The sequence below is a fragment of the Ahaetulla prasina genome, chromosome 2 (assembly GCF_028640845.1).
Source record: "Ahaetulla prasina isolate Xishuangbanna chromosome 2, ASM2864084v1, whole genome shotgun sequence".
NCBI lineage: Eukaryota > Metazoa > Chordata > Lepidosauria > Squamata > Colubridae > Ahaetulla > Ahaetulla prasina.
The window spans coordinates 121740112-121763158 of record NC_080540.1 but is presented as its reverse complement, the minus strand read 5'-3'; the positions used below and the strand labels follow the sequence as shown (position 1 = coordinate 121763158).

Here is a 23047-nt window from a genome sequence, read left to right as displayed (position 1 = left end):
ATGTGAAGTAGATTTAGGTCACCCAGGAAGATGAGAGGGTATGGGCAAGAGGTAGCCCATGTTAGCATTGAGGTTAGCATATTTGCATGGGTAATGTCATAGTCAGGGGCTCTGTAGCATAGTAAGAATTGAAGAGTGGTGTTAAGGGATAGGTCGCATACAATAGTTTCAGGGAGAGAAAGTTTATGTGAAACTTGAATATTTTTTAGATTCAGTGACTTTTTGTAAAAGATAGCCACTCCACCACCTCTTCAGATTTCACGATCTGATCGATGAACTTGATATTCTTTGTTTGAGATAATGGAGTCAGGAAGGGATGAGTTCAGCCATGTTTCACAAACAAAAATGATATCAAATGTACCACTGTTTAACAAGAGGATAAATTCAGGTAATTTGTTAACAATGCTTCTCGCATTTATCAATTTGCATTTGAGATCTGTAGTAATTGGTGTTGAAGAGGTAAGGGGCGTGCATACCTAGTTTTGGATGTTGGTAGGTTGGGGGTTGTGTACAACAGGTGGTTGTATAGATGGGTGTATGGATGTTTTGGGAGGTGAGTGTTTGGATGTTGGGTACTTGATTGTTTATTGAGATATTTGGTTGAGTGGTTGGTTGGGTGGTTGGTTGGATGGTAGTTTGGCTGGTTGGTTGGCTGGCTGGCTGGCTGGTTGTTTGGATGGCTGTTGGATGGCTGATTGGATAGCTGGCTGAATGGCTGTTTGAATGGCTGGTTGGGTGGTTGGTTGGATGGATGGTAGGGTGATGGGTACTTGATTGAATGTTGGGATGGTTGGTTGATTGTTATGGGTGATGGGGGGTTTGGAGGTGATTTTTTGATTGTAGGTCTTATTTTTTATGCAATCAGCCCGATAGTCAATGTATAGGTTGGATTCACCGTTGTCTTGTCTTCGTTTAAATTCTGTGCGAAGTTCACGAGAACGTATCCGTTGTAGAAAAGATAGATCGGGACGTGATCTAAGTTTACTGTAGGCAGGGTTGGTTTTAGCAATTGAGTTTATAGTATAAATGAATTTATGTTTGCTGTCCTCATTTATACATGTGACTCTACAAAGGAACTTATTTATGTTGGCCCAAATTGGGGCACCGCACCACCTATTAGAGAAACAGCTGGAAGATATACAATTCTCCATTGGAAAGTGGAACTTGCTTTGTTCAGTAGAATCTGTCACATAAGTGGTGTTCAAACGTCTGTTTGTACATCCAATGATGACACAACTGAAATTGCCAATTGTTAATAATTCTGATTGCCATTGGGATCAGGAAGCCAGTACCTTTCTGTTGATGTGAAGGAACCTAGCAATGAGTCATAAGAGGGAGGAGCAAAGAGACATATCAGTCTTGAATTGTTGCTATGCAGAAAGAGATACAGAAAAGATCCTCCCTAATTTTTCACAGCATTTATCAGACAGTCATGCAGAGTATACTTTAATGTGGCAAGATTCTGGCTATTACAATCAATATTTAAAAAGTACTTTGAGCTATTACTCGTGTTGTTCTTGGTTTCCTATGGCTGACAGCTGCATCCACCCTTATCTTATTTGATCTTTCAGCAGCTTTTGATATTGATTGTGGTATCCTTCTGGATCAACCCAAAGGACGAAGGGTAGCTGGCACAGTGTTGTGCTTGTTCACCTCCTTTCTCCAGGATCAATTCCAGTCAGTGATGATTGGGGAGGAGAGAAGCTGCCCTCAGCCCCTACTTTGTGGAATGCCACAGGGGTTTGTGCTTTCTTCTTTTCTATTATTTTATTTATTTATTTTATTTTTATTTGCATTTATATCCCGCCCTTCTCCGAAGACTCAGGGCGGCTTACACTATGTTAGCAATAGTCTTCATCCTATTTGTATATTTGTATATTTATATACAAAGTCAATTTATTGCCCCCAACAATCTGGGTCCTCATTTTACCTACCTTATAAAGGATGGAAGGCTGAGTCAACCTTGGGCCTGGTGGGACTAGATCCTGCAGTAATTGCAAGCAGCTGTGTTAATAACAGACTGTCTTACCAGTCTGAGCCACCGAGGCCCTATTATTAAACATCTACATATCAGTGGATGAGCTCATCTATTGCTATGAGGTGATGTATCCTCAGATATGCTATTATCAATTATACATCTCTGCTCCTGTGATGCTGTCTCTAATCCTGGAGTTTGGAGGCTATGAGAATCTGAGTGGAAAGCAATGGGCTTCAGATGAACGCTTGTAAAACAGAGTGGCTTTGGGTTTTAAGTTTCATTTTTGGTACTGGATGAGGTCACAGTACCCCAAGCAGACATTGTGTATAATCTGAGGATCCTCCTGGACTAACAACTCCTGCTCAAAAAGCAGGTGGCAGTGGTGGCTAGGAGACCCTTTGCACCACTCTGTCCGGCACACCAGTTGCACCCATTCCTAGATGAGGGGGAGCCACTCATAGTCACTCATGCCCTGGTCATCTCCTGCTTAGACTATTGCAATACACTGTAAATAATAATAATAATAATAATAATAATAATAATAATAATAATAATAATAATAATAATATCACAGTTGGAAGGGACCTTGGAGGTCTTCTAGTCCAACCCCCTGCCCAGGCAGGAAACCCTACACCATTTCAGACAAATGGCTATCCAACATTTTCTTAAAAATTTCCAGGGACCAGATACCCTTGAAGAGTGCCTGGAAACTTCAACTTCAGTATCTGGAAGCTTCTACTACAGACTTTGGTATAAAATGTAATAGTACGAGCAGCTATGCATGTTTCTGTAGAACACATATGACACCTCTACTTCATGAACTGCATTGGTTTCTGGGTCTAGTTCAAGGTACTGGTGTTGATCTTTAAAGTCCTTCATTCGCATAGGACTTATTTGAGGAACCATCTTTTCTCAATTTTATCTACTTATACTATCAGATCCAGCAGCAAAGACATATTATGGGTTTAGTGGGCTCTAAGCAGTGGGCGTTTGCTGCTGTGGTGCGTGCATTGTGGAATCTTCTCCCCTCTATGATGAGGTTGGCCTCATCACTTCTAAAGTTTCTGGAGGTCCCTCCGGTTATATCAGCAGGCCTGAGGACCCCAAGGAATGGGTGAATTAGTGAGATGGTTCTGCTATTTTTATTTGTTTTGGCTTTGTTTTTAATAAACACATTTAATACGTTTATTAACTGTTTTTAGCTCTGTTGCTTGTTTGTGAGACAGGCGGCTATATAAATTGGTTTCATAAAATAAAATATTAAAACAACAAAAAAGTTTTACCAACAATATGTACATTGCCCTCTTCAAGCTTTTTTTTAATCTTCTAGTCTGTGTTATAATTTTAGGATTTCCTGGTACTATCCCATGTAAATTATAACTAGATACCATCTTGTTCCAAGCCCAGAAAAGCTGAGCTAAGTAATGTCACATGGCTGCAATTGTAACTATAAAACAAAAGGTTATGATGCAGTACATTGATTCTGTCAGTTCCCGGAACATTCCACAGAAACGTCAGGACCAACCAATCATACATTTATACAGATACGAATATGTTATAAATGTCTTTCCCTAAAACAAATGTTTGCCTAAATGATATTAACTGATTCCCCTCCAGCAGGGTAACTCTAACAACCAATACACTAGGATTTACTGTTCCTGGTCATTAGACCTAAGCTTTCTGGACTAGCCAACTTGATCTGTATCCCAATTTCAAGGTGGATCGTTCCTTCCGCACAGATTTAGGCTGCATAATCCATTAACGAAACCTGGCAATAGGACTGTCCTAAAGGCAGGATATTTCATGAAATTCCATCTCCCAGATCTGCTCACATACTGTCACCTCTCATGTTTTTCAATTAAGGCTTCTTGTTTAGCCCAGAGAAACAATAAATCACTGCCAAACTGTGTCTTCAGTCCCATTTTTGTTTTGCATTTATAAGCTAATTCTTTTAAAGAAATGTAGCCATTTGGACAGATGCATGCCAGCCCCACAATTCAACTAAATGCTTTTCAACCTCTTCTCTTCTTCCTGAAGTCACCCTTGTCAGGTTCATCTCTGCAGATTCCTAACCAAACCAAACGTCTAAGAATTCAGAGCTACAGAAATTCTCAAATGGGATAATTCCAAATACTATTTCTAAGCATTAAAGTCTCTTCTGGACTGTGTGAAGCCTGCATTTTTGAATGTTCCTTACAATTCACTCACCTCCCAAAACATCCATCCACCCATCTATACAACCACCTGTTGTACACAACCCCCAACCTACCAACATCCAAAACTAGGTATGCACGCCCCTTACCTCTTCAACACCAATTACTACAGATCTCAAATGCAAATTGATAAATGCGAGAAGCATTGTTAACAAATTACCTGAATTTATCCTCTTGTTAAACAGTGGTACATTTGATATCATTTTTGTTTGTGAAACATGGCTGAACTCATCCCTTCCTGACTCCATTATCTCAAACAAAGAATATCAAGTTCATCGATCAGATCGTGAAATCCGAAGAGGTGGTGGAGTGGCTATCTTTTACAAAAAGTCACTGAATCTAAAAAATATTCAAGTTTCACATAAACTTTCTCTCCCTGAAACTATTGTATGCGACCTATCCCTTAACACCACTCTTCGATTCTTACTATGCTACAGAGCCCCTGACTATGACATTACCCATGCAAATATGCTAACCTCACTGCTAACATGGGCTACCTCTTGCCCATACCCTCTCATCTTCCTGGGTGACCTAAATCTACCTCTCATTAACTGGATAACTAATGAATGTACAACTGATCCAATCCATACTACACTATACAACGCTGTTACAAACCTAGGTCTTGAACAACTTGTAACTAACAATACAAGACTCAACAACTGCCTTGATCTCATCTTCTGCAACAACCCAAACTCAATTTATGGACTACAAATTAAAGAACCTTTTTCCAACAGTGACCACTGCATGATTGATTTTCGTCTCAATATACGTCCATACTCAAATTGTCATAACAATAGTATCCCTATCTACAACTTCAAAAAAGCCAGCTATGACCTTATAAACAACGATCTTTCATTTCTGGACTGGCAAAATCTGTTTGCAAACTGCATAACCGCTGAAGACCACTATAGAGTTTTCCTACTTGAAATCAATAGAGTCATTAAACTATATGTACCACAAATGACAACCATGATCAGGAAAAGCAAACTACCCATATCAATAAAAAAGCTTCAATCAAAAAAAAAATCCCTCTGGAAAAGAAACAAAAAAGGCTATGTAGCAAATTTCAAAAACCGCTACAGAAATATATGCAACCAAATAAAAACTGAATGCACAAATTACCACACCAAACAAGAAGAGGACCTTCTGCGCACAAATTCCAATCGTGCCTTTTATAATTTTGTTAACAATAAACTTAAAGACACAAGATCCATCCCACCACTAAAAGATTCTAACAACAAAGAATGCAATGACGAAACAGTTAAAGCCAACCTCTTCAACATATTCTTTGGCTCAGTTTTTGTTAACAGCGATGACACATATCCGACATTCCACAAACGTACCAGCAATGAATATGATGACTTAACTCATATAGATTTCACAGAAGAAAATGTTGGAAAAGCTCTTCATAACATGAAACCATCGCTATCTATTGGACCCGATGGACTATGTGCATACTTCTTAAAAAAACTTTCCACTAATATAGCGGAAACCCTAAGTATAATCTTTGATAAAGCTTTCACTACCAGTTCCCTTCCCAAACTTTGGTCACTAGTCACAGTCATCCCTATCTTCAAAAAAGGAGACCCCAGCTTAGTCGAAAATTACAGACCAATCTCTCTATGCTGCGTCACCTGCAAAGTCATGGAATCAATCATCAACCAATCCATTACCTCACACTTAGAAGCAAACAACCTACTCTCCAATAAACAATTTGGTTTCAGGAAAAAATTATCATGCAACTTACAACTTCTCCACTGTTAAAACATATGGACTACAAATCTTGATCAAGGCAAAACAATAGATGCAATCTACATAGACTTCTGCAAAGCTTTTGACTCAGTAGTACACGATAAACTTCTCCTAAAACTAAAATCCTATGGCATTTCAGGACCCCTTCACAAATGGATATCTGCTTTTCTGTCTAACAGACAACAAGTGGTCAAAATTGGCAATGCTCTATCAAATCCTGTTCCTGTCAAGAGTGGCGTTCCTCAAGGCAGCGTCCTTGGACCAACACTCTTCATACTATACATTAATGATCTTTGTGACCATATCTCAAGTAATTGTGTTCTCTTTGCTGACGATGTCAAACTATTTAACACCACTGATAATACATCTATCATTCAAAAAGACCTTGATCATCTAACCGCTTGGTCTAAAACTTGGCAACTCCAAATCTCAACCAGCAAATGCTCAGTCTTACATATAGGAAAAAAGAACCCAAACACTAAGTACATACTTGATGGACATTACCTTACAGATGACCCCCATCCCGTTAAAGACCTTGGAGTTTTCATGTCAAATGATCCAAGTGCCAAAGCCCACTGCAAATACATAGCAAAAAAGGCTCTAAGAGTTGTAAACCTAATCTTGCGTAGTAGCTTCTTTTCCAAAAACACTACACTACTAACCAGAGCATATAAAACATTTGCTAGACCAATTCTAGAATACAGCTCACCTGTTTGGAACCCTCACCATATCTCTGACATCAATACAATTGAACGTGTCCAGAAATATTTTACAAGAAGAGTTCTCCATTCCTCTGTAAACAACAAAATACCTTATCCCACTAAACTTGAAATCCTAGGCTTAGAAAACTTGGAACTCCGTCGCCTTCGACAAGACCTAAGTTTAACTCATAGAATCATCTATTGTAATGTCTTTCCTGTTAAAGACTACTTCAGCTTTAATTGCAATAATACAAGAGCAACCAATAGATTTAAACTTAATGTCAACTGCTTTAATCTAGATTGCAGAAAATATGACTTCTGTAACAGAATCATCAGTGTTTGGAATACTTTACCTGTCTCGTGTCCCACTCCTCCGCTGATGGCCGGGTCAGGGAAATCCGAATCAGGCGTGCCTCTGCAGCTCTGCCAAAGTCCTAGCAAAGTCCTCAGGGCAGGCAGGAGACCAGAAAGTGACTTCAGCAAGATATGTTTAGACTTTGCCTGACTCAGGGAATGCCAGAAAGCAGATCCTTTATATAGGCCATGGGGTGTGGCTCCATGACTCAGCACTTATCCAGGCCTGCCCCTCCCTTCCTTCTGTTGCCTCCGCCTATCAAGTCTTCTGACGTGAGGGTCACTCCAGTCGGCAGCTGTTGGCAATAGACCTCCCTCAGGCTCACATGCTGTGGAGGGGGAGGGGTCTAGTTGCTCCGTTTGCCTGGGCATGGAGCCAGAGCTGGGGGCTGGAGATATTTCCTCTTCTTCAGCCTGTCTGGGCATGGAGCCAGGGCTGGGGCCGGGAGGCATACTAGAACATTCCTCCGTGTTTGGAAGCAGATAAGAAGGCCCCGGCTGTGGTGAGATTGGGCGAGACACAACAACCTGACTCTAAGGTCTCTTCCCATAATCCTAAAAGCTTTATCCTAAAACTTTCTACTATTGACCTCACCCCATTCCTAAGAGGACCATAAGGGGCGTGCATAAGCGCACAAACGTGCCTACCGTTCCTGTCCTATTGTTTTTCTTTTCTTCTTCCTATATACATATATGCTTATACCTCCTAATATTTACTCATATATATGTTTATATACTATATAACCTTTCTGTATGATACTTACATATATTGTTGTGACAAAATAAATAAATAAATTCTTACTCATACAGCGATAAACAATGAAGTCACCCCACATGATTATTTCTATAATGGAGAATCGTAACATTCCCTCCCCTGATGGGATCTGTAATGTCAGAGGCTATCTGGAACACAGAGTTCAATCGATTGCATCCCAAACATGTCTGATCAATAAGCAAGACAGAGCAGATAAAAAACAGAGGCTGCCAAGCAGAGTGCATAGCTTCCCGAGACTTCCCACTTTTTTGAGAGGTGGAAAGTCCAGCAGGTTAACAGAATGCTTGGTTTCAGGCCCTTTTTGCTTAGACAGATGGACCTTTCACCAATACGTATCTAGGTGACATGACTTTCTTAAGCTACAAAAAAAAAATAATGGGAAAAAAAATTTCAGTTACTGCTATGAAAGAGTCAGGAAATCATCTATTTAACAGCATATAGGTGGGAAAGAGGAACTCTGACAATATCTACTGCAGAATCATCATCATATAATGCAATAGTGGTGAATATCTATAATTCAGGATGAGAATGAAGGTTCATTCTCTGAGCTTGTGGATTGGTTTCCAAATGTTTCATTACCAGCTTAGGTAACATCTTCAGCGGGATTTAAGGGTTGTCTGTGTCAATTTTCTGCTGTTTAGGTGTGGATGTGTCAAGTGAGGGTCTTATGATGGGTCAGGTGTGAGTCATCAGTGAATCTTGTGATGGGTCTTGTGGTTATATCAGGTCAGGGTCATTGGGAGATAAACTGCTGGTGGGGGGGAATTGTGTGGGTTGGTTGAGGGTCGGTTGGCTGTGTGGTTGATTTGGATTCTGAGAGCTTCATAGGCTGGTTGAAGGTGAATATGTCTGTTGATGGAATTGCTTGTGGAATGTGGGCTTTGATGAACTCACGAGCATGGCGAGTGGTAGCATGGCCAATGATTTTTGTGTTGCTCCAATTGAACTGGTGCTGTCTGGTGTCGAGTAGATATTAAGGGTTTGAGATTGTGGCGTTTGACTGCCAGCTGGTGTTCGTGGATTCTGGTTTTTCATTGATGTGATGTTTGTCCCAGGTAGAATTGGTAGCAATGGTTACAGTTGATTTTGTAGATTACATTGTTTCTTTCATCCTTCTGTATCTTGTCCTTGGTTCTGGATAATTCCTGGCAGAGTGTGGCTGTGGGTGTGTGGGCTAACTGCTATTCCTAGGGGCTGGAGGATTCTGGCTGTCATTTCTGACACCCCTTTTGTGTATCATAGGGTTAGTTTTTGTGGGTTGGTTCGCTGTGTGGTGTGTCTTGCTTTAAGTACTGTGTGTCAGAATATACATTTGGAAGATAAGCATTAGAGATATTTGACACAACAATATTTGCTAAATTTGGGCAATTTTTTGCGGGGGGGGGGAGGAATTTATGATGGGTTGGGGGTAGGTGGAAAATGTCATTGTCTGTTCCCACATTCAATAAACAGTAGGTGTCTCTTACTGACCATGGAACAAGCAGAAAGTGAGGATTTTGCTAAAGTCAACACTATGAAAATAATTTCACTTACTATACCCCAGCAAATTCTACTGCAATTTAAAAGCATTCATTTATGTTGAAATCACATTGCCTCTTACAGCCTATTCCGCCTCTACTTTCAGGTTTTAGAAGTAATCTGTATTGGACTGGTAGAAAGTTGTACTGATTTGTATGCCTAGGTTTCATTCTAAAAGAGAAAGCAGATAGAAAACCTGAAATTTAAATTCTCTTTGCAGCTCTTATATCCCTTATAAGCTCCACCCTAACTACATCTTCCCACCAATTGAGGACTGACAACAAAACCTCACTTACGCTCCTGGCATTTGCAAACTGAAAAACCAATTTATCTTGATTCAAGCCTGACCCTTTGAAGCACAAATAGCTTGCCTGCCTGCTAAGTTCAGGAAGGCTAAAAATAACCTCTTGTATGAGTCACAGGAACAGTTTCCTTTTTTTTTTTTTTGCCACACAGGAATCAATTACAAAATACTACTAGTAAGATCCTAGCTTACAACAGTCATATCAAGTATATTCAAAACAGCAGCACCAAAAAGGTTCTCATAAGCCACAATGAAATGATGGCAGCAGTATTTCAGATCGTTGCCATATTCACACTTAAAGGTAAGGGTTTTTGTTGTTGTTTGGTGCCTCTGAGTTTTTGAGATGACTGCCTGGACAAGTCCTTGCAGTTTTGTTGGCCATGCTGGCTGGGGAATTCTGGGAGTTGATGTACATACATCTTAATGTCATCAAGGTTGAGAACACTGAGGAAAAATGACACTCGTGGTATTGTAATTGACATTGCCGTGGTTTGCTTAATCAGCTGATTAATATGTCTTCATTTTAGAAATGGACCTTTTCTGAAGGTGTCTTGTTGCTGACCTGAGTATCAGTTGATAAAGCAAATGAAGAAGGCTGAAGGAATGGAGAATGCTTTTAAAGACAATCTTCATTCTCTGATATATCTGACTGAAAGTTGAGTGGGGCAGAGCCCAAGGACAGAACACAAAAAACAAAGAGAATAGAAGATTGTGAAGATGAGGAGCATCTGACAGCAGAAAGTAGCAATCTTGGAGATAGGCCTTGGAGACCTAAAGGATAGGCAAGTAGGCTACAAGTAACACCTTGAAGTTATGGGTGTTTATGGAGCAAAAATAATGTTATGGGGCTCTATTGAATATAGGATCATTCTGGGCAATGAGAACTGGGCAAGCAGCTATTAATTTTGGATGAAAGATGAATAAAATATGAGCCTAAAGGCCAAATTATATCATGGTCTATATCCACATGGATTACTTCAGTAAGTATACTAGTTGACTGTAGAAAGCTTGATGATGCCTAACCAATGCCCAGTTTTGAAAGAGTGTTAGCTAATGTGAGGGTTTGAATTTTTAGTTTTCTTGAGATTTATTGAGCCATCTGCGTCCAAGACCTCTAAACACAATATTCTTTTCTTCTTTTAACACCTCACACCAAGAACAAAGTAATTACAATCAACCAAGTCATATTTTCATACAGGTTGCCCCAGTTTATTATGGGAAACTCTTACATTTTCCTTAATGATTTTTGAAGGATTCAACAGCTTCAGCAATATTAAAAATCACAACCAAGGTTAATGCTGCACAATACCTTAAAACAGAGAGTCATCTGATCTGCAGCATCATATCCCCTAAAATTATACAGGTATTCCGTGTAGGAATTCAGCAACATGTTTAACACTAACGGTTTCATTAGGATTCATTAGGTTGGGTAAGAAGTAAATATAAACTTACTTTTAATTATTAAGGTTTAAGATATATAATGTGTAATACTTCTTCAGCTTTGCAATTACTCATTGCATGTTTGTTGAGGCAAAGTGAGAGGCAAACTTGAAGCAAATTTTGTCAGCATTCCCAGTTTACATAATTCTAATATTTTTTTAATAGTATGCAATTGTCCTGTAAGTTGCTTGTGTCCCCAAGAGAAAAGCACTTAATCCACAGTTTGAGGATTCACGCTTTAAACATTAAAATCTTAAGAAAGGAGTCATCTAAAAAGGTAAGTAGGGATTTTTTTCCTCTCTACTTTAGACTGCAAGCCACATCACTGAATGTTATTTTCCAACAGAAAATAATATAAATACAAGGTGAGGATGTTATAGTTAAAGAGCTTAAGACACTTTCTTAGAAAGAAAGAATCTTAAGAAAGATCTGAGTTATCGCAATGTTACCTGGAGGGACAAAAAACTGGAGAAGCATGCAAAACATGTTTAATGTTATTAATATCATGCTGTCTTCACCTTGGAATTGGTCAGTCATTCATAATTTGTTAGCCAAAAATACTATGTAATGCAGGTTAATTGGGAGAAAAAGATATGCTAGGCTGAAATAAAGTATGGATTGATATTTTCTATGGCAAAAAAACATTACAAATTTGCATATACAATACACATAAGATGATTTTAATATTATTATAAAGTATTAGCTCATTCATTCAGCAGTATATAGTCATAAGGAACAGATGAAAACCCAGGGAGGGATGATAAAGGCAAACTTCTGCAACTATACAGTATATATTTAAAGAAATAGAGATGGAAGAAGTATCACACTCAGTATGTCACAATTCTCCAATAGTAAAGCTCTAAAAAAGAGAGGAATGATAGAGACTGAGCAAGTTCTTTCATAGTCTAAGACTACCTCAGAATGTACATGTATGTGTGGGATTGACTGGTTAAAGTACTTTAATATCAAAATCTCTCTGTATATGAGATACTACGTATTGATTGATTCATTGACTGACTGGTATGCCACCAAAACTATACAACTCATGGTAGTTTACACCAATAAAAAAAATTAAAAACATTTAAAATGTTAATAAACAATACGACACACATTGGACAATTTCAACTTTCAAATGCCTTGTAGAGCAAAATAGTTTTGTCCTGGGTGCTTTTCAGAAAAGTGCTAGAGGTGCCATCAAGCTGACCTCTTATGGGACGTTATTTCACAAAGTGGAAGCCACCTACACAAAACACTGTCCTACCTTTATGGAAGCGACTATTACAGACATAGGTTTCTAGGCCCTGAACTTGAATTATTATTTTGTGTTTTATTTTATTAGTTCATATTCTCTCTTGCCTCATGGCAAAATGGGTGACAAAAAACTTTAAAACATAATAATGTTTTAATAGGTTTTGGAAAAAGGAGGACCTCTTAAAAACTGCCAAAAAGATGAAACAAAAAATCAACTCAGGCATAAGTAATAGAAAAAGGAGCAGGAAAAACATGAATTCCTGTTTTTCTTGGTTTTAGAATTCAATTTTGTACAACCTCCTTTAAAGGAAAGGTAGGCTGAGAAAGGATGATGATAAGAGAAAGCAATTTTTTTTAAATTTATTTTTGTCACAACAGTATACACAAACAAATGTCATAGATAAAACAGCATATCTTGAAGAATATATATATATATTCTTCAAGATATGGGGTCTGGATGGGGAGAAACAGACTCAAGCTCAATCTCTCCAAGACGGAGTGGCTGTGGATGCCGGCACCCCGGTACAGTCAGCTGCATCCGCGGCTGACTGTTGGGGGCGAGTTAGTGGCCCCAAAGGAGGTGGTCCGCAACTTGGGCGTCCTCCTGGATGGACGGCTGTCCTTTGATGAACATCTGGCGGCCGTCTCCAGGAGGGCCTTTTACCAAGTTCGCTTGGTCCGCCAGTTGCGTCCCTTCCTTGACCGGGATGCCTTATGCACGGTCACTCATGCTCTGGTTACATCTAGGTTGAATTACTGCAATGCTCTCTACATGGGGCTGCCCTTGAGGTGCACCCGGAGGCTACAGTTAGTCCAGAATGTGGCTACGCGAGTGGTAACAGGAGCCGTTCGTGGCTCCCACGTAACACCACTACTCCGTAGCCTGCACTGGCTTCCTGTGGTTTTCCGGGTGCGCTTCAAGATTTTGGTTACCACCTTTAAAGCGCTCCATGGCTTAGGACCCGGGTACTTACGAGACCGCCTGCTGTTACCTTATGCCTCCCACCGACCCGTACGCTCTCACAGAGAGGGTCTCCTCAGGGTGCCGTCCGCCAAACAGTGTCGGCTGGCGGCCCCCAGCAGTGCGTTCTCTGTGGGGGCACCAACGCTCTGGAACGAACTTCCCCCTGGCTTACGTCAAGTGCCTGATCTTCGGACCTTCCGTCGTGAGCTCAAAACACACCTATTTATTCAAGCGGGACTGGCATAATAGTGTCAAATTTTAATTTGGGGCTTTATTAATATTTTTAAAATTTTAAAACTAAATTTTAACTGGGTTTTATTATTTATATGTCTATTTTAAATATTTGGCCTATTTAATAAGTTTTTTAGATTAATGTTTTACTTTGTATATTTATGTGTTTTTTATGTGGCTGTACACTGTCCTGAGTCCCTAGGGAGATAGGGCAGTATAAAAGTATGAATAAATAAATAAATAAATAAATAAATAAATAAATAAAAATAAATATATATATATAAAATTAAAATTATGCATCAATTATATTAATTGGATATAATGAAGGGAACAATAGGACAGGAACGGTAGGCACATTTGTGCTCTTATGCACGCCCCTTATAGTCCTCTCAGGAATGGGGTGAGGTCAATAGTAGACAGCTTTTGGTTGAAGATTTTGGGATTTTGAGTAGAGACTATGGAGTCAGGTAATGAGTTCCAAGCATTAACAACTCTGTTACAGAAGTCATATTTTCTGCAATCAAGTTTGAAGCGATTGACATTTAGCTTGAATCTATTTTTTGCTCTTGTAATATTGCGATTGAAGCTGAAGTAGTCTTTTATAGGAAGGATATTGCAATAGATGATTTTGTGTGTTAAACACAGGTCGTGTTGAAGTCGACGGAATTGTAAGTTTTCTAATCCCAGGATTTCAAGTCTGTCGGTATAAGGTAGCTTTCCTCACTTCATCTTTGCAAGCTCGGGCTATTTGCTGAAATTCTGCCTTAGTTATGTGCCCCTCTTTCCACTTTTTATACTTGTCCTTCTTGTCTTTCAATTTGCAGTTATAACTTTTTTTATATCTTGCAGTTATAACCTTCTTCAGAATCCACTCCATTTCTTGTACAGAGCTAACAGTAAATTAGGCAATTGCCGGAATAAAATAAACACACACACACACATACACACACAAAAACATATACAAATACAGAGGACAATAAAGCTGACCAAGGGACCAAAAAATCCCCTTTTTTCCTAATAGCCTCATGATGCAATCACTAGTGTACAAATCTTAATAAGAAGTTGTTAAAGTGACAGAGCTGTAATGACCCTAAAACCCATTTAACCAGTGGCTATCTGACAGGACTATTATAATCTATGGTAGTCAGGCAGTACAAGAGGAGTGTAAAGGATAGCCCTAGTCTTCTGTTAAAGTTATTGGTCTGGTTCTGATCTCATCAAGACAGTTAAATATTTTCACTTTACAACCATTTCACGAGCAACAGAGTTGCCAGTCTCAACTGTTGTTGGTAAGTGAGGCCTACCTAAATAGTGCTATCTGCATTTTAGAAGTCATATTATTATTTCTTTTCTAGCTCAGGCAGACTATGGCAAAGGTGAGCATTGCTTATGATCTGCAATGTGCATTAAGAAAGCATAATCTCATAATTTGACTTTAGCATGTATTAATTAATCTGTCAGTATACTTGTAGACCAAGGATACAAAACCATGGCCTTAAGGGGTAATAGGTAGCATATGAAAGTGATCTATATGACCTACTAATGCTCTTGTCCAATCCCATTCATCAATTAATCAGTTCACAGAAAAAAACTAGTATGTGTTAAATATGGGCTCCTGCCAAAAAAAAGGAGACTGAAAAAGCTGCATTTTCATTACCAACAACCATCATAATTTATTAAAACAGGATTTAGGTATCTGATAAGAAGCTTGACTTTTCACTGTTGTAGATAAAAGAGGTTATTAATTTGCAAAATAATGAAAGTGTATTGTATTTTTTTAACCACCAAGGCAAGATGTACCTGAGATTTGGGAGGAGCTACCCCTTCTAAAAGAGAGTGGGGCCTGGAAAGCATAAATGTTGTCCCCTTCTGCAATGGAGTTCAGATCCTCATCATCCGAGAAGGAGCACTGGAACCCTGACTGGTTTAGTTCAACCAGGATTACCTGCAAAAAGACCAGTTAAGGATATCAACCTCAAAAAAAGCGATGTTCAAATCACAGGGTATAGTCTTCTCACAGAGCAACGGAGCATAGAGAAAATTGACTGGCTAACCTGATCAGGCAAAATCTTGCCCTCTTCTGCCACCATTTCCCTCAACTTTGACACAGTGCTGAAGAGAGGCACAGCTAGGCCCACACGCACAAATCGCTGGCTTTTGGACTGGAAGACAAGAGTGACATTCAAAGGCCTGGAAGAAAAGGGAACACAAAGGAATTTAGAATTGAGGCATACTAAGAATGTCCCCGATTCACAGTTAACTCAAATCCAGTCTGCCTGTCCATCCATCTGTTCATTCATTTGTTTGTTCACTCATTTATCCTCTGCCTTAACTTGGCCACATAATTTTTTTAGTTATATGTTATCGCTTATGAACAAAGAAATGAACTGGATTGTTTCCTAATTTTTTTATCACCTATTTTGAGCATGGAGATTTGGGGCACATGTATTGTAAACATACGACCGGAGGACCAGGGATGAACAGATTGGTAGAAAACATCTCCATTTTGAGCCCTGCTCCTTTCAAAGTACTAAGAAATGACACCTTCTGCATCTTTAAGAATGTATCTGTCACCGTGTGTATTAAAAATTACTCATTAAAAATAATGTGTGGTATAGCCTTTGAATTGTGTAGGAGCAATCTGAAATACTCAACTACATCCACAGTAGCATAATATGCAGAATGATTCCTAGATTGCTGGAACGAGCTACATTACAGCATTCTGTCCTATAACCTCCCCACCCACTCAAATATGTTATGGCTACAACACTCAAAATTCCCAAACAACCTGCCTTTTATGTTCAGTTCAAAGCCCATAAGATATAAAGTTTGTACTGAAAAGAAATGCAAAGAGTTGAATTTGAAGCCTCACCCTGAAGGCTCAGAAGAGGGAGGCAAAAATGGGAAAGCAAGCAAGCATTGTGGAAGAAACCAAGGATCAACCCTTCTCTCATGTTCCTATAGTTAATTAGGTTGCAAAGCTAGAGAACAGGAGCTGCTTCAAGGCATCTGTAGTTTCTAGCAGAGGCCTAAGAAAACTAAAGCTTACTTATGGTCTAAAACATGGAGGTAGGGGGTGTAATTTCTTCTACTTAATGTGTGCTATGATTTAATTTTCCTGACAGGAGCAGAAACATGGATGTGACCGGGTGTTGGATGCACAGTGAAAAATTTCTCCTAAAACTTCTACATGGCAGCATTCAGTGAGTGCTTTCCTATGCCCTCTTTAAATGTGTTGCTTGAAAAGAAAGTCTATGACGCTTTTTTCTTTAATTTCAAACCAAGGGTGGAGAAACCAATTTGGATCAGGAGCATAATAGATAAGAAAGATACCTTTATCACTTCCTTCCCTCATAATGGTCTTTAGCAATAGATCATTTTTTAATAATATTTTTATTAAAAGTTGAAAGAATTAAAAAGTGAATATGAATTAAGAAAAGTATGAAAGAGTAAAAAGAATCTGCTGAAGACTGCTTCTTGTGAGAAGCTGTTGCTATGAAGTGCATGTGGACAATCCAGAGGTTTCTCTTTGCTGGAGAGGAATTCCAAGAAGCTGGCTCCTCATTCCCCCATAATTGTTGGTCCTACTCTCATCTCAGCAGAGCCATCTTCAGTTTGCCATTGTTTCCCCAGAAGTCTCCACATTCACTGCAGAATCAATCTTCAGCAGAAGACTCAGTGAAACTTCAAGTGGTCAACCTGATCACAGGTTGATAGCGGGTACTAAACAGCACTAAGTCACACAACTATATTTCTCACATCAGTTAAAATAAATCATGGAAGCTCAATGGCTAGCTAGGTGGGCAAATCACTTTCTCTTGGACCAGTTTACCTCACAGGGGAAGGGTGCACTCTGAATGCTTTGAATTCCGGAAGGAAAAGTGAGATGTAAAGCTAACAAATACAAAAATAAATGATACTATTGTTAAAGATAGAGATTTGCTCTCTTATATTCGGTCAAAGAAGGTTTCCTGAACATTATCCACTGCATATTCCACAGAGTTATGCTCCAAGAAGCAACTACAGACAGGACAAAAAGCAAATTTAGTTCATTTAATTGGAATTTAAATAAATTACATTAAATATAATTGATAATGTTACTTAGCAAGTATATATTGCCTGCCAAGCCCAGGCAAGCGTAGATAAAGCCAAGAATCCGGAGGGAGTTCTAAGGATTTATTGACTGGAAAGAGAGAGTAGAAAGCAGGTAGGAGGGAAGGTATAAAGGAGAGAGAGGGATACACTGAATCTCCCCAAGCTGTTTAGAAATCGACATTAAACAGACTCCATTTGGGAAAGAATACATTCCAGACTACGTAGGCAATTCTTTTTTTTTTCCTTTTTTTAAAAAAATAAATTCCAAGGGGAGCAAAAATCCTACGAATCTTAAAAGCTAAGGAATTAATTCTAGTGTAAACCTCTATAGAAATGATTTTGCTACATCAGATATCTGAAATTCTACCAACCTGCTTCTAAATGCAGAAAAAGTCTGGTAGCATATTTGGGGACTACAGTAAGCATTTTATTTAAGGCATGAGCTTTCATGAGCTGGTTGTCATAAAATTAATAGGATTCTGTTCCTCCACCATCTATGAGCTCCTGGTGGCCTTTTCCCCATTTCCTCAGAACATACATAAGTATAGTCAGAACTCTGGAGAACAATGTGATGACTTGAAATGCCATAACATTAGAGAGAAGATGGGAACAATATATAAAAGATACATTTAATCTACAGTTCAGGTTCCATTTCTCAAAGTAAGGTTCTGTTTTGATAACGCTATGCACATACTGAAGACAGTGAGATTTATTTCCAAAGAAACATGTACAGGGTAGAGCTGTCAGACATATGCAGCCCAAACCATTACATATTTATTCATGTTCAGCTCTCAAGAGGTTGAGCACACTTCATCTTTGGAATTCAGATTTGTAATGAGCCCTTCTTGTCCAACTAACACCATTATAAAACTAAAACGTTTCTATAACCCTGTACCTTGGGAATTCAAACTAAAAAGAGGTAGGGATTTAACTTATATTTTAGGTAGGACCTGGGAATTCTAAAAACCATGATTGTAATGCTGTCATCTTCTCATCTCCCAGCTTTCTGACTTCCCTAGAGCTCACACTGTACCCTCAATGGGGAAAAAAAAGTTTTGCTAGTTTCAGGGCCTTGGCTCCCTGCTGTGCATAACCAGCTGCCAAAGAAGTAGCAATTTCCAGCCTATGGCCTTTTTCTGACAGTATTTCATTCAGCTTGTGATGCTGAAAAAAAAACAAGACAGTTCTAGTCCTCCTTTAAGAAATAAAATGAGATTTCTGGACAGAAAAAAAAGGAATTTCAGAATACTGCCTAGCCTCCCAAAACAAGTTTCTTCTTGCAGGAACAGAACAAAAATAGAGTTATAAAAACTTAATTATTAATGGGGGATTGTAATAAATGGAGTTCTGGTTTGGCTATCTAGAAAAATTGGTCAGTTCAATAGACTTTGGGAACTTTTAGAACAGGAATGGTGAATTTTGGAGTCCTTCGGATGTTCTGATCTATAGATCTTGGAGGCAAGGACAATAAATTTTGTTCTTATGTACCCAAATAATATTTAGGCTAGTGGTTCTCAACCTTTTCTTCACCATGAACCCCCTTTTAATACGGTCTGTGGCCATGGACCATGTCCACTGATCCACAACACTTAACTCGAGGTTTAAATCATAACATTTCTTCAAGCCTTCATGGACCTCCTGGAATGACATTGCAGCCCCCAGGGCTCTGTAGACCACAGGTTGAGAACCAATGATTTAGGCAATAAACTGTACCAAGGCAGTTTGCACATGAAATGTGGATTTGTAATGAAAGTGAACTTTTAGTAGGATAGAGAAGAAAGCTTACATTACAAAAGTCTAAGTGCAGAACCTTAATTTTAAACAAAGCAATGGAAATTCTGAAATTCACTTGTGGATGCAGACATACTGAAAATAGAAAGATGGGAATGTCTGCCTTTATCAGATTATTGCACAAGTACTATCCATTAAAATTTGAAATATTTAAAATGCATATGTCAAAAGAAAATATGTCTGGAAATAAACATTTCAAGAATAGTGATTCTTAAAATATGACTTTAACTATGATCTTTTTTATTAAAAAAATATTAAAAAGAAAGAATAACACTGATTAGTGAGAGAGATGATAAAACATGTAAACTATTGCATGCAACATTAAAGGAAGGGGAATTCGTATTGTACATTCTAGTGAGAACCCAGGAGTGGAAAAATGACCTGTCACTAAACATACCTGGTTTGACGCAAGGGGATAGGCAATGAAATACATAGAAAAGGATCAAAAGTATTGCTCTGTTTCCGGCAATGAGGGCAAGTCAATGAAGATCTAGAGAAAAAAAATAGACAAATTCTTCATCAATAGAGAAATTGACATCAAATTTAGCAATGCCAGTTTTTTAAAAGTTGCCTTCTAATTTGGTATTCTAAAGTATGAAGTTTTCTTCAACCTTTGGGCTAAAAAGAAAACTACAGATTGCTAAAGACCTGAGAGTACATCTCCTGTCAAACATGCAAATTGATATTTCTATGAAAATTAGTAGCGCTTTGATGAGACCTGCCTTGTATATTATGTAATATACAAATTAGTAGCACTTTGATGAGACCCGCCTTGTATATATTACATTTTGCCTTGTATAATATAAGCAACATTGACATCTTTCTGTCAGGTAAGATCTAGATAAATGAACTTTCTCTCTCTTTCTCTTTTCTCTCTCTCAACTTCTGAAGGGTCTGGTTCTGTTTATTAGACTCCTCATGGCAAAATTATTACAATAAATATCATTTTCTTACCAACTCCAGGATCATTTGGCAACAGGTTTCTCCATATTATTTTAGTTAATTTCTTTCTGTAAGAATTGGTGGTTCATATTTTTACATCTATGCCTACAATGTATTTAAGGCTTTTATTAATTAGTAATTCCCCCTACACACACACACATACACATAGCATGGTCAGGAGCAAGGGGATAATATACTAATTTATTCATACACTGAAAAAGAGATCTCATTGTTTGCACCTTTAAAAACTGAATCACAAATTTGCTTGCTAACATTATATTGATTCTTCACACCAAGAGGGAAGGAGGAAGGAAGGAAGGACAGACTTCATAATGTTAAGAAAGTTCATGGACTTTTTCTTTGACATATAGTCTTTGTTGGCTAAATTTCAGGTTTTGTTTCTAGCATAAAAAGCAAGGAGAAAAGGTTATAAGTGAAGTATATATTCAGCTGAATATGTTTGACTTAGCCCATACTCTGAAATTCACTGTTTGCCTGCTATACTAATAATGATATAGATGTCCTTGTTTGGTCCAAATATTCTATTTGCTTTTAAAACCTGGTTAGGATCACAGAGAGAGTAGCTGATAACATCATGATGTCGAAATGTCTGGCTCATTCTCTCCCCCCCCCTTTTTTTTTTAAAAAAAGAGGAGGTTTAAAAGTAAAGTGACTGCCTTAAACTGTAAGGTTAAGTCACCCATTCTGCCCTTTTAAATCACTTCAAAACAAGTAAAATGGCAAAATTGGAGGCCAGAAGAATAAAAAATGCATAAGGCACATATTTTAGGCATTAACCACCTCCCATTCCAAAAAATAAAAAAGCCCAGATTTACAAACCTGCCAAATCAATCTTATAGGCAATAACTTGTTACTCTCTGAAATAAACAGTAATAAACCCTAAAGCTGAATTAGCTAGCACTCATTCTCAATCTGACACTAATAAGTGTGGTTATTGAATTTGGTAGAAGGGCCTAGAAGTGAAACCCTAACCTAACCCTAACCCTAACCAGGAAGCCCCATGTCATAAGGAGGCCATTTCCAGTTAATGTGGCCAAATGGTTTTATGTCTTACAAACAAATGTGTCTTACAAACTGTCCCATTTGGTATTCCTCTAAGATTTATTTTATTTACACACATCAGACTCTGAGACAAATGGTAATCAACAATAGGAAATAAATACAATAATACACCCATACTATAACATTCAAATTTATAAAAACACTATTATGCAATAATTAACTAATGATGTATTTTCCTTTTCCATGGGCTCTCTAAAACACTTCAGCTTTTAAAAGCTTATATACTGCAAGTAATGTGAGTGCTATTCTGATTTCTAGTGGGAAACTAGAAACATGTGGAAGAATGAGGTGGTACCCACAAACTTTAGCTCCTCTCACAATGCTTTGTGTCTGATCAAAGCATTTTTTGGATATGTAACAGAAATACAGCCTCGGTTTCAAGGGGGGCAAAAATAAAATATCTGAACTCTAATTCTGCATAGAGACCCTTCTTAGCTTTAAATCCACGTGAAGAGAGCGGCAGATTTCTGTTTCATCCAAATAAGGGCACATTTCAACCATCTTTCCTCTTCATTCCATTAGCCACCTCTCACTTCCATTCCTAGTAATACCTCACAACTATTTCAACTCAGAAAAGACCCTAAGAAATCATCACATCTTCGCTATTCCTTGGTTATGTTACATCACAATTTTGCACATTCTCACCTTAGCTTAAAATAGTATTCTTGCCTTTCCTTGGTTTTGGTTTTGTTAAACCAATACTCAGACTTTTACCATCTGCTTCCTTCAAAATCATATGGAATATTAAATGACAATCTTTGAAACTTAAACAATTAAGGCATCCATCATCAATCCCTTTCTTGCAAATAAATTGACAAGTTGGGAGAACGTCCACCTATCAATGTGCACCTACATTTTCAAAAATTCTCTTGTACCATATTTTCTGCACTATAAAATGCTCCGGACGATAAGATGCACCTAGCTTTTGGGGAGGAAAAAAAGAAAAAAAGATCTGCCTCTGCCTCCCAGCATCCATCGGTATTTATCTGGCAAGCATCCTTGCAGCAAACACCTGGTTAGCTTCAGCACATTATTGCAGCCTGGTTTAGCACAAACAGCTGATTGGTGGTTCGATTAGCCTCCCAGAATACTGCTGATCAGCTGTTCCAGACTGCAGGGATCGCCGCCGCCTATTGCCACCTCCACAGGTCCCGTATTCTACCTCCGTGCGTCCCATTTTTGGCCTCTGCACGCCCTGTTTTCAGCCTCTGCACGCCCTGTTTTCAGCCTCTGCACATCCCATTTTTGGCCAGTTCATTCCCTTTGGAATGGGCCGAAAACGAGGTGCGCAGAGGCCAAAAACAGCTGAAGGGTGGGCAAGGCTTCAGCAACGTTCACTCTATAATAAGTCACTTATAGACAGACATAGATAAGTATAGACTTACAGACATTTCCAGCCACTTTTTTTTGGGGGGGGGGATGCGTCTTATAGACAGAAAAATACGGTAATTAACAATTCTAGTCAAAGGAATTTAAAGAGCCTAACTGGAATGAGAATAGCTCCAATAATTAAATTAATCAAAACTGAACTGGCTAAAGTAAACTTCAAATCTGTACCAGGTGTCAATCATGCAACACAATAAATGTTTGCAAAACAATAAATGTTTGCTATTTTATAGGGATATGTGTTACTTTACAAAATACATTCAAATTCT

General features: G+C 38.5%; 1 protein-coding gene across 1 annotated transcript in view; it reads right to left on the bottom strand.

Annotated features, from left to right (window-relative positions):
- The window catches only part of USP43 (ubiquitin specific peptidase 43), a 137233-nt gene that overhangs the window by 39970 nt on the left and 74216 nt on the right, over window positions 1-23047 (bottom strand). The window contains exons 4-6 of the mRNA XM_058166753.1: window positions 19765-19857; window positions 15536-15671; window positions 15282-15426 (exon numbers count right to left, since the gene is read on the bottom strand). Coding sequence (XP_058022736.1) covers window positions 15282-15426; window positions 15536-15671; window positions 19765-19857 — 374 coding nt within the window. The remainder of the gene's footprint in view (window positions 1-15281; window positions 15427-15535; window positions 15672-19764; window positions 19858-23047) is intronic.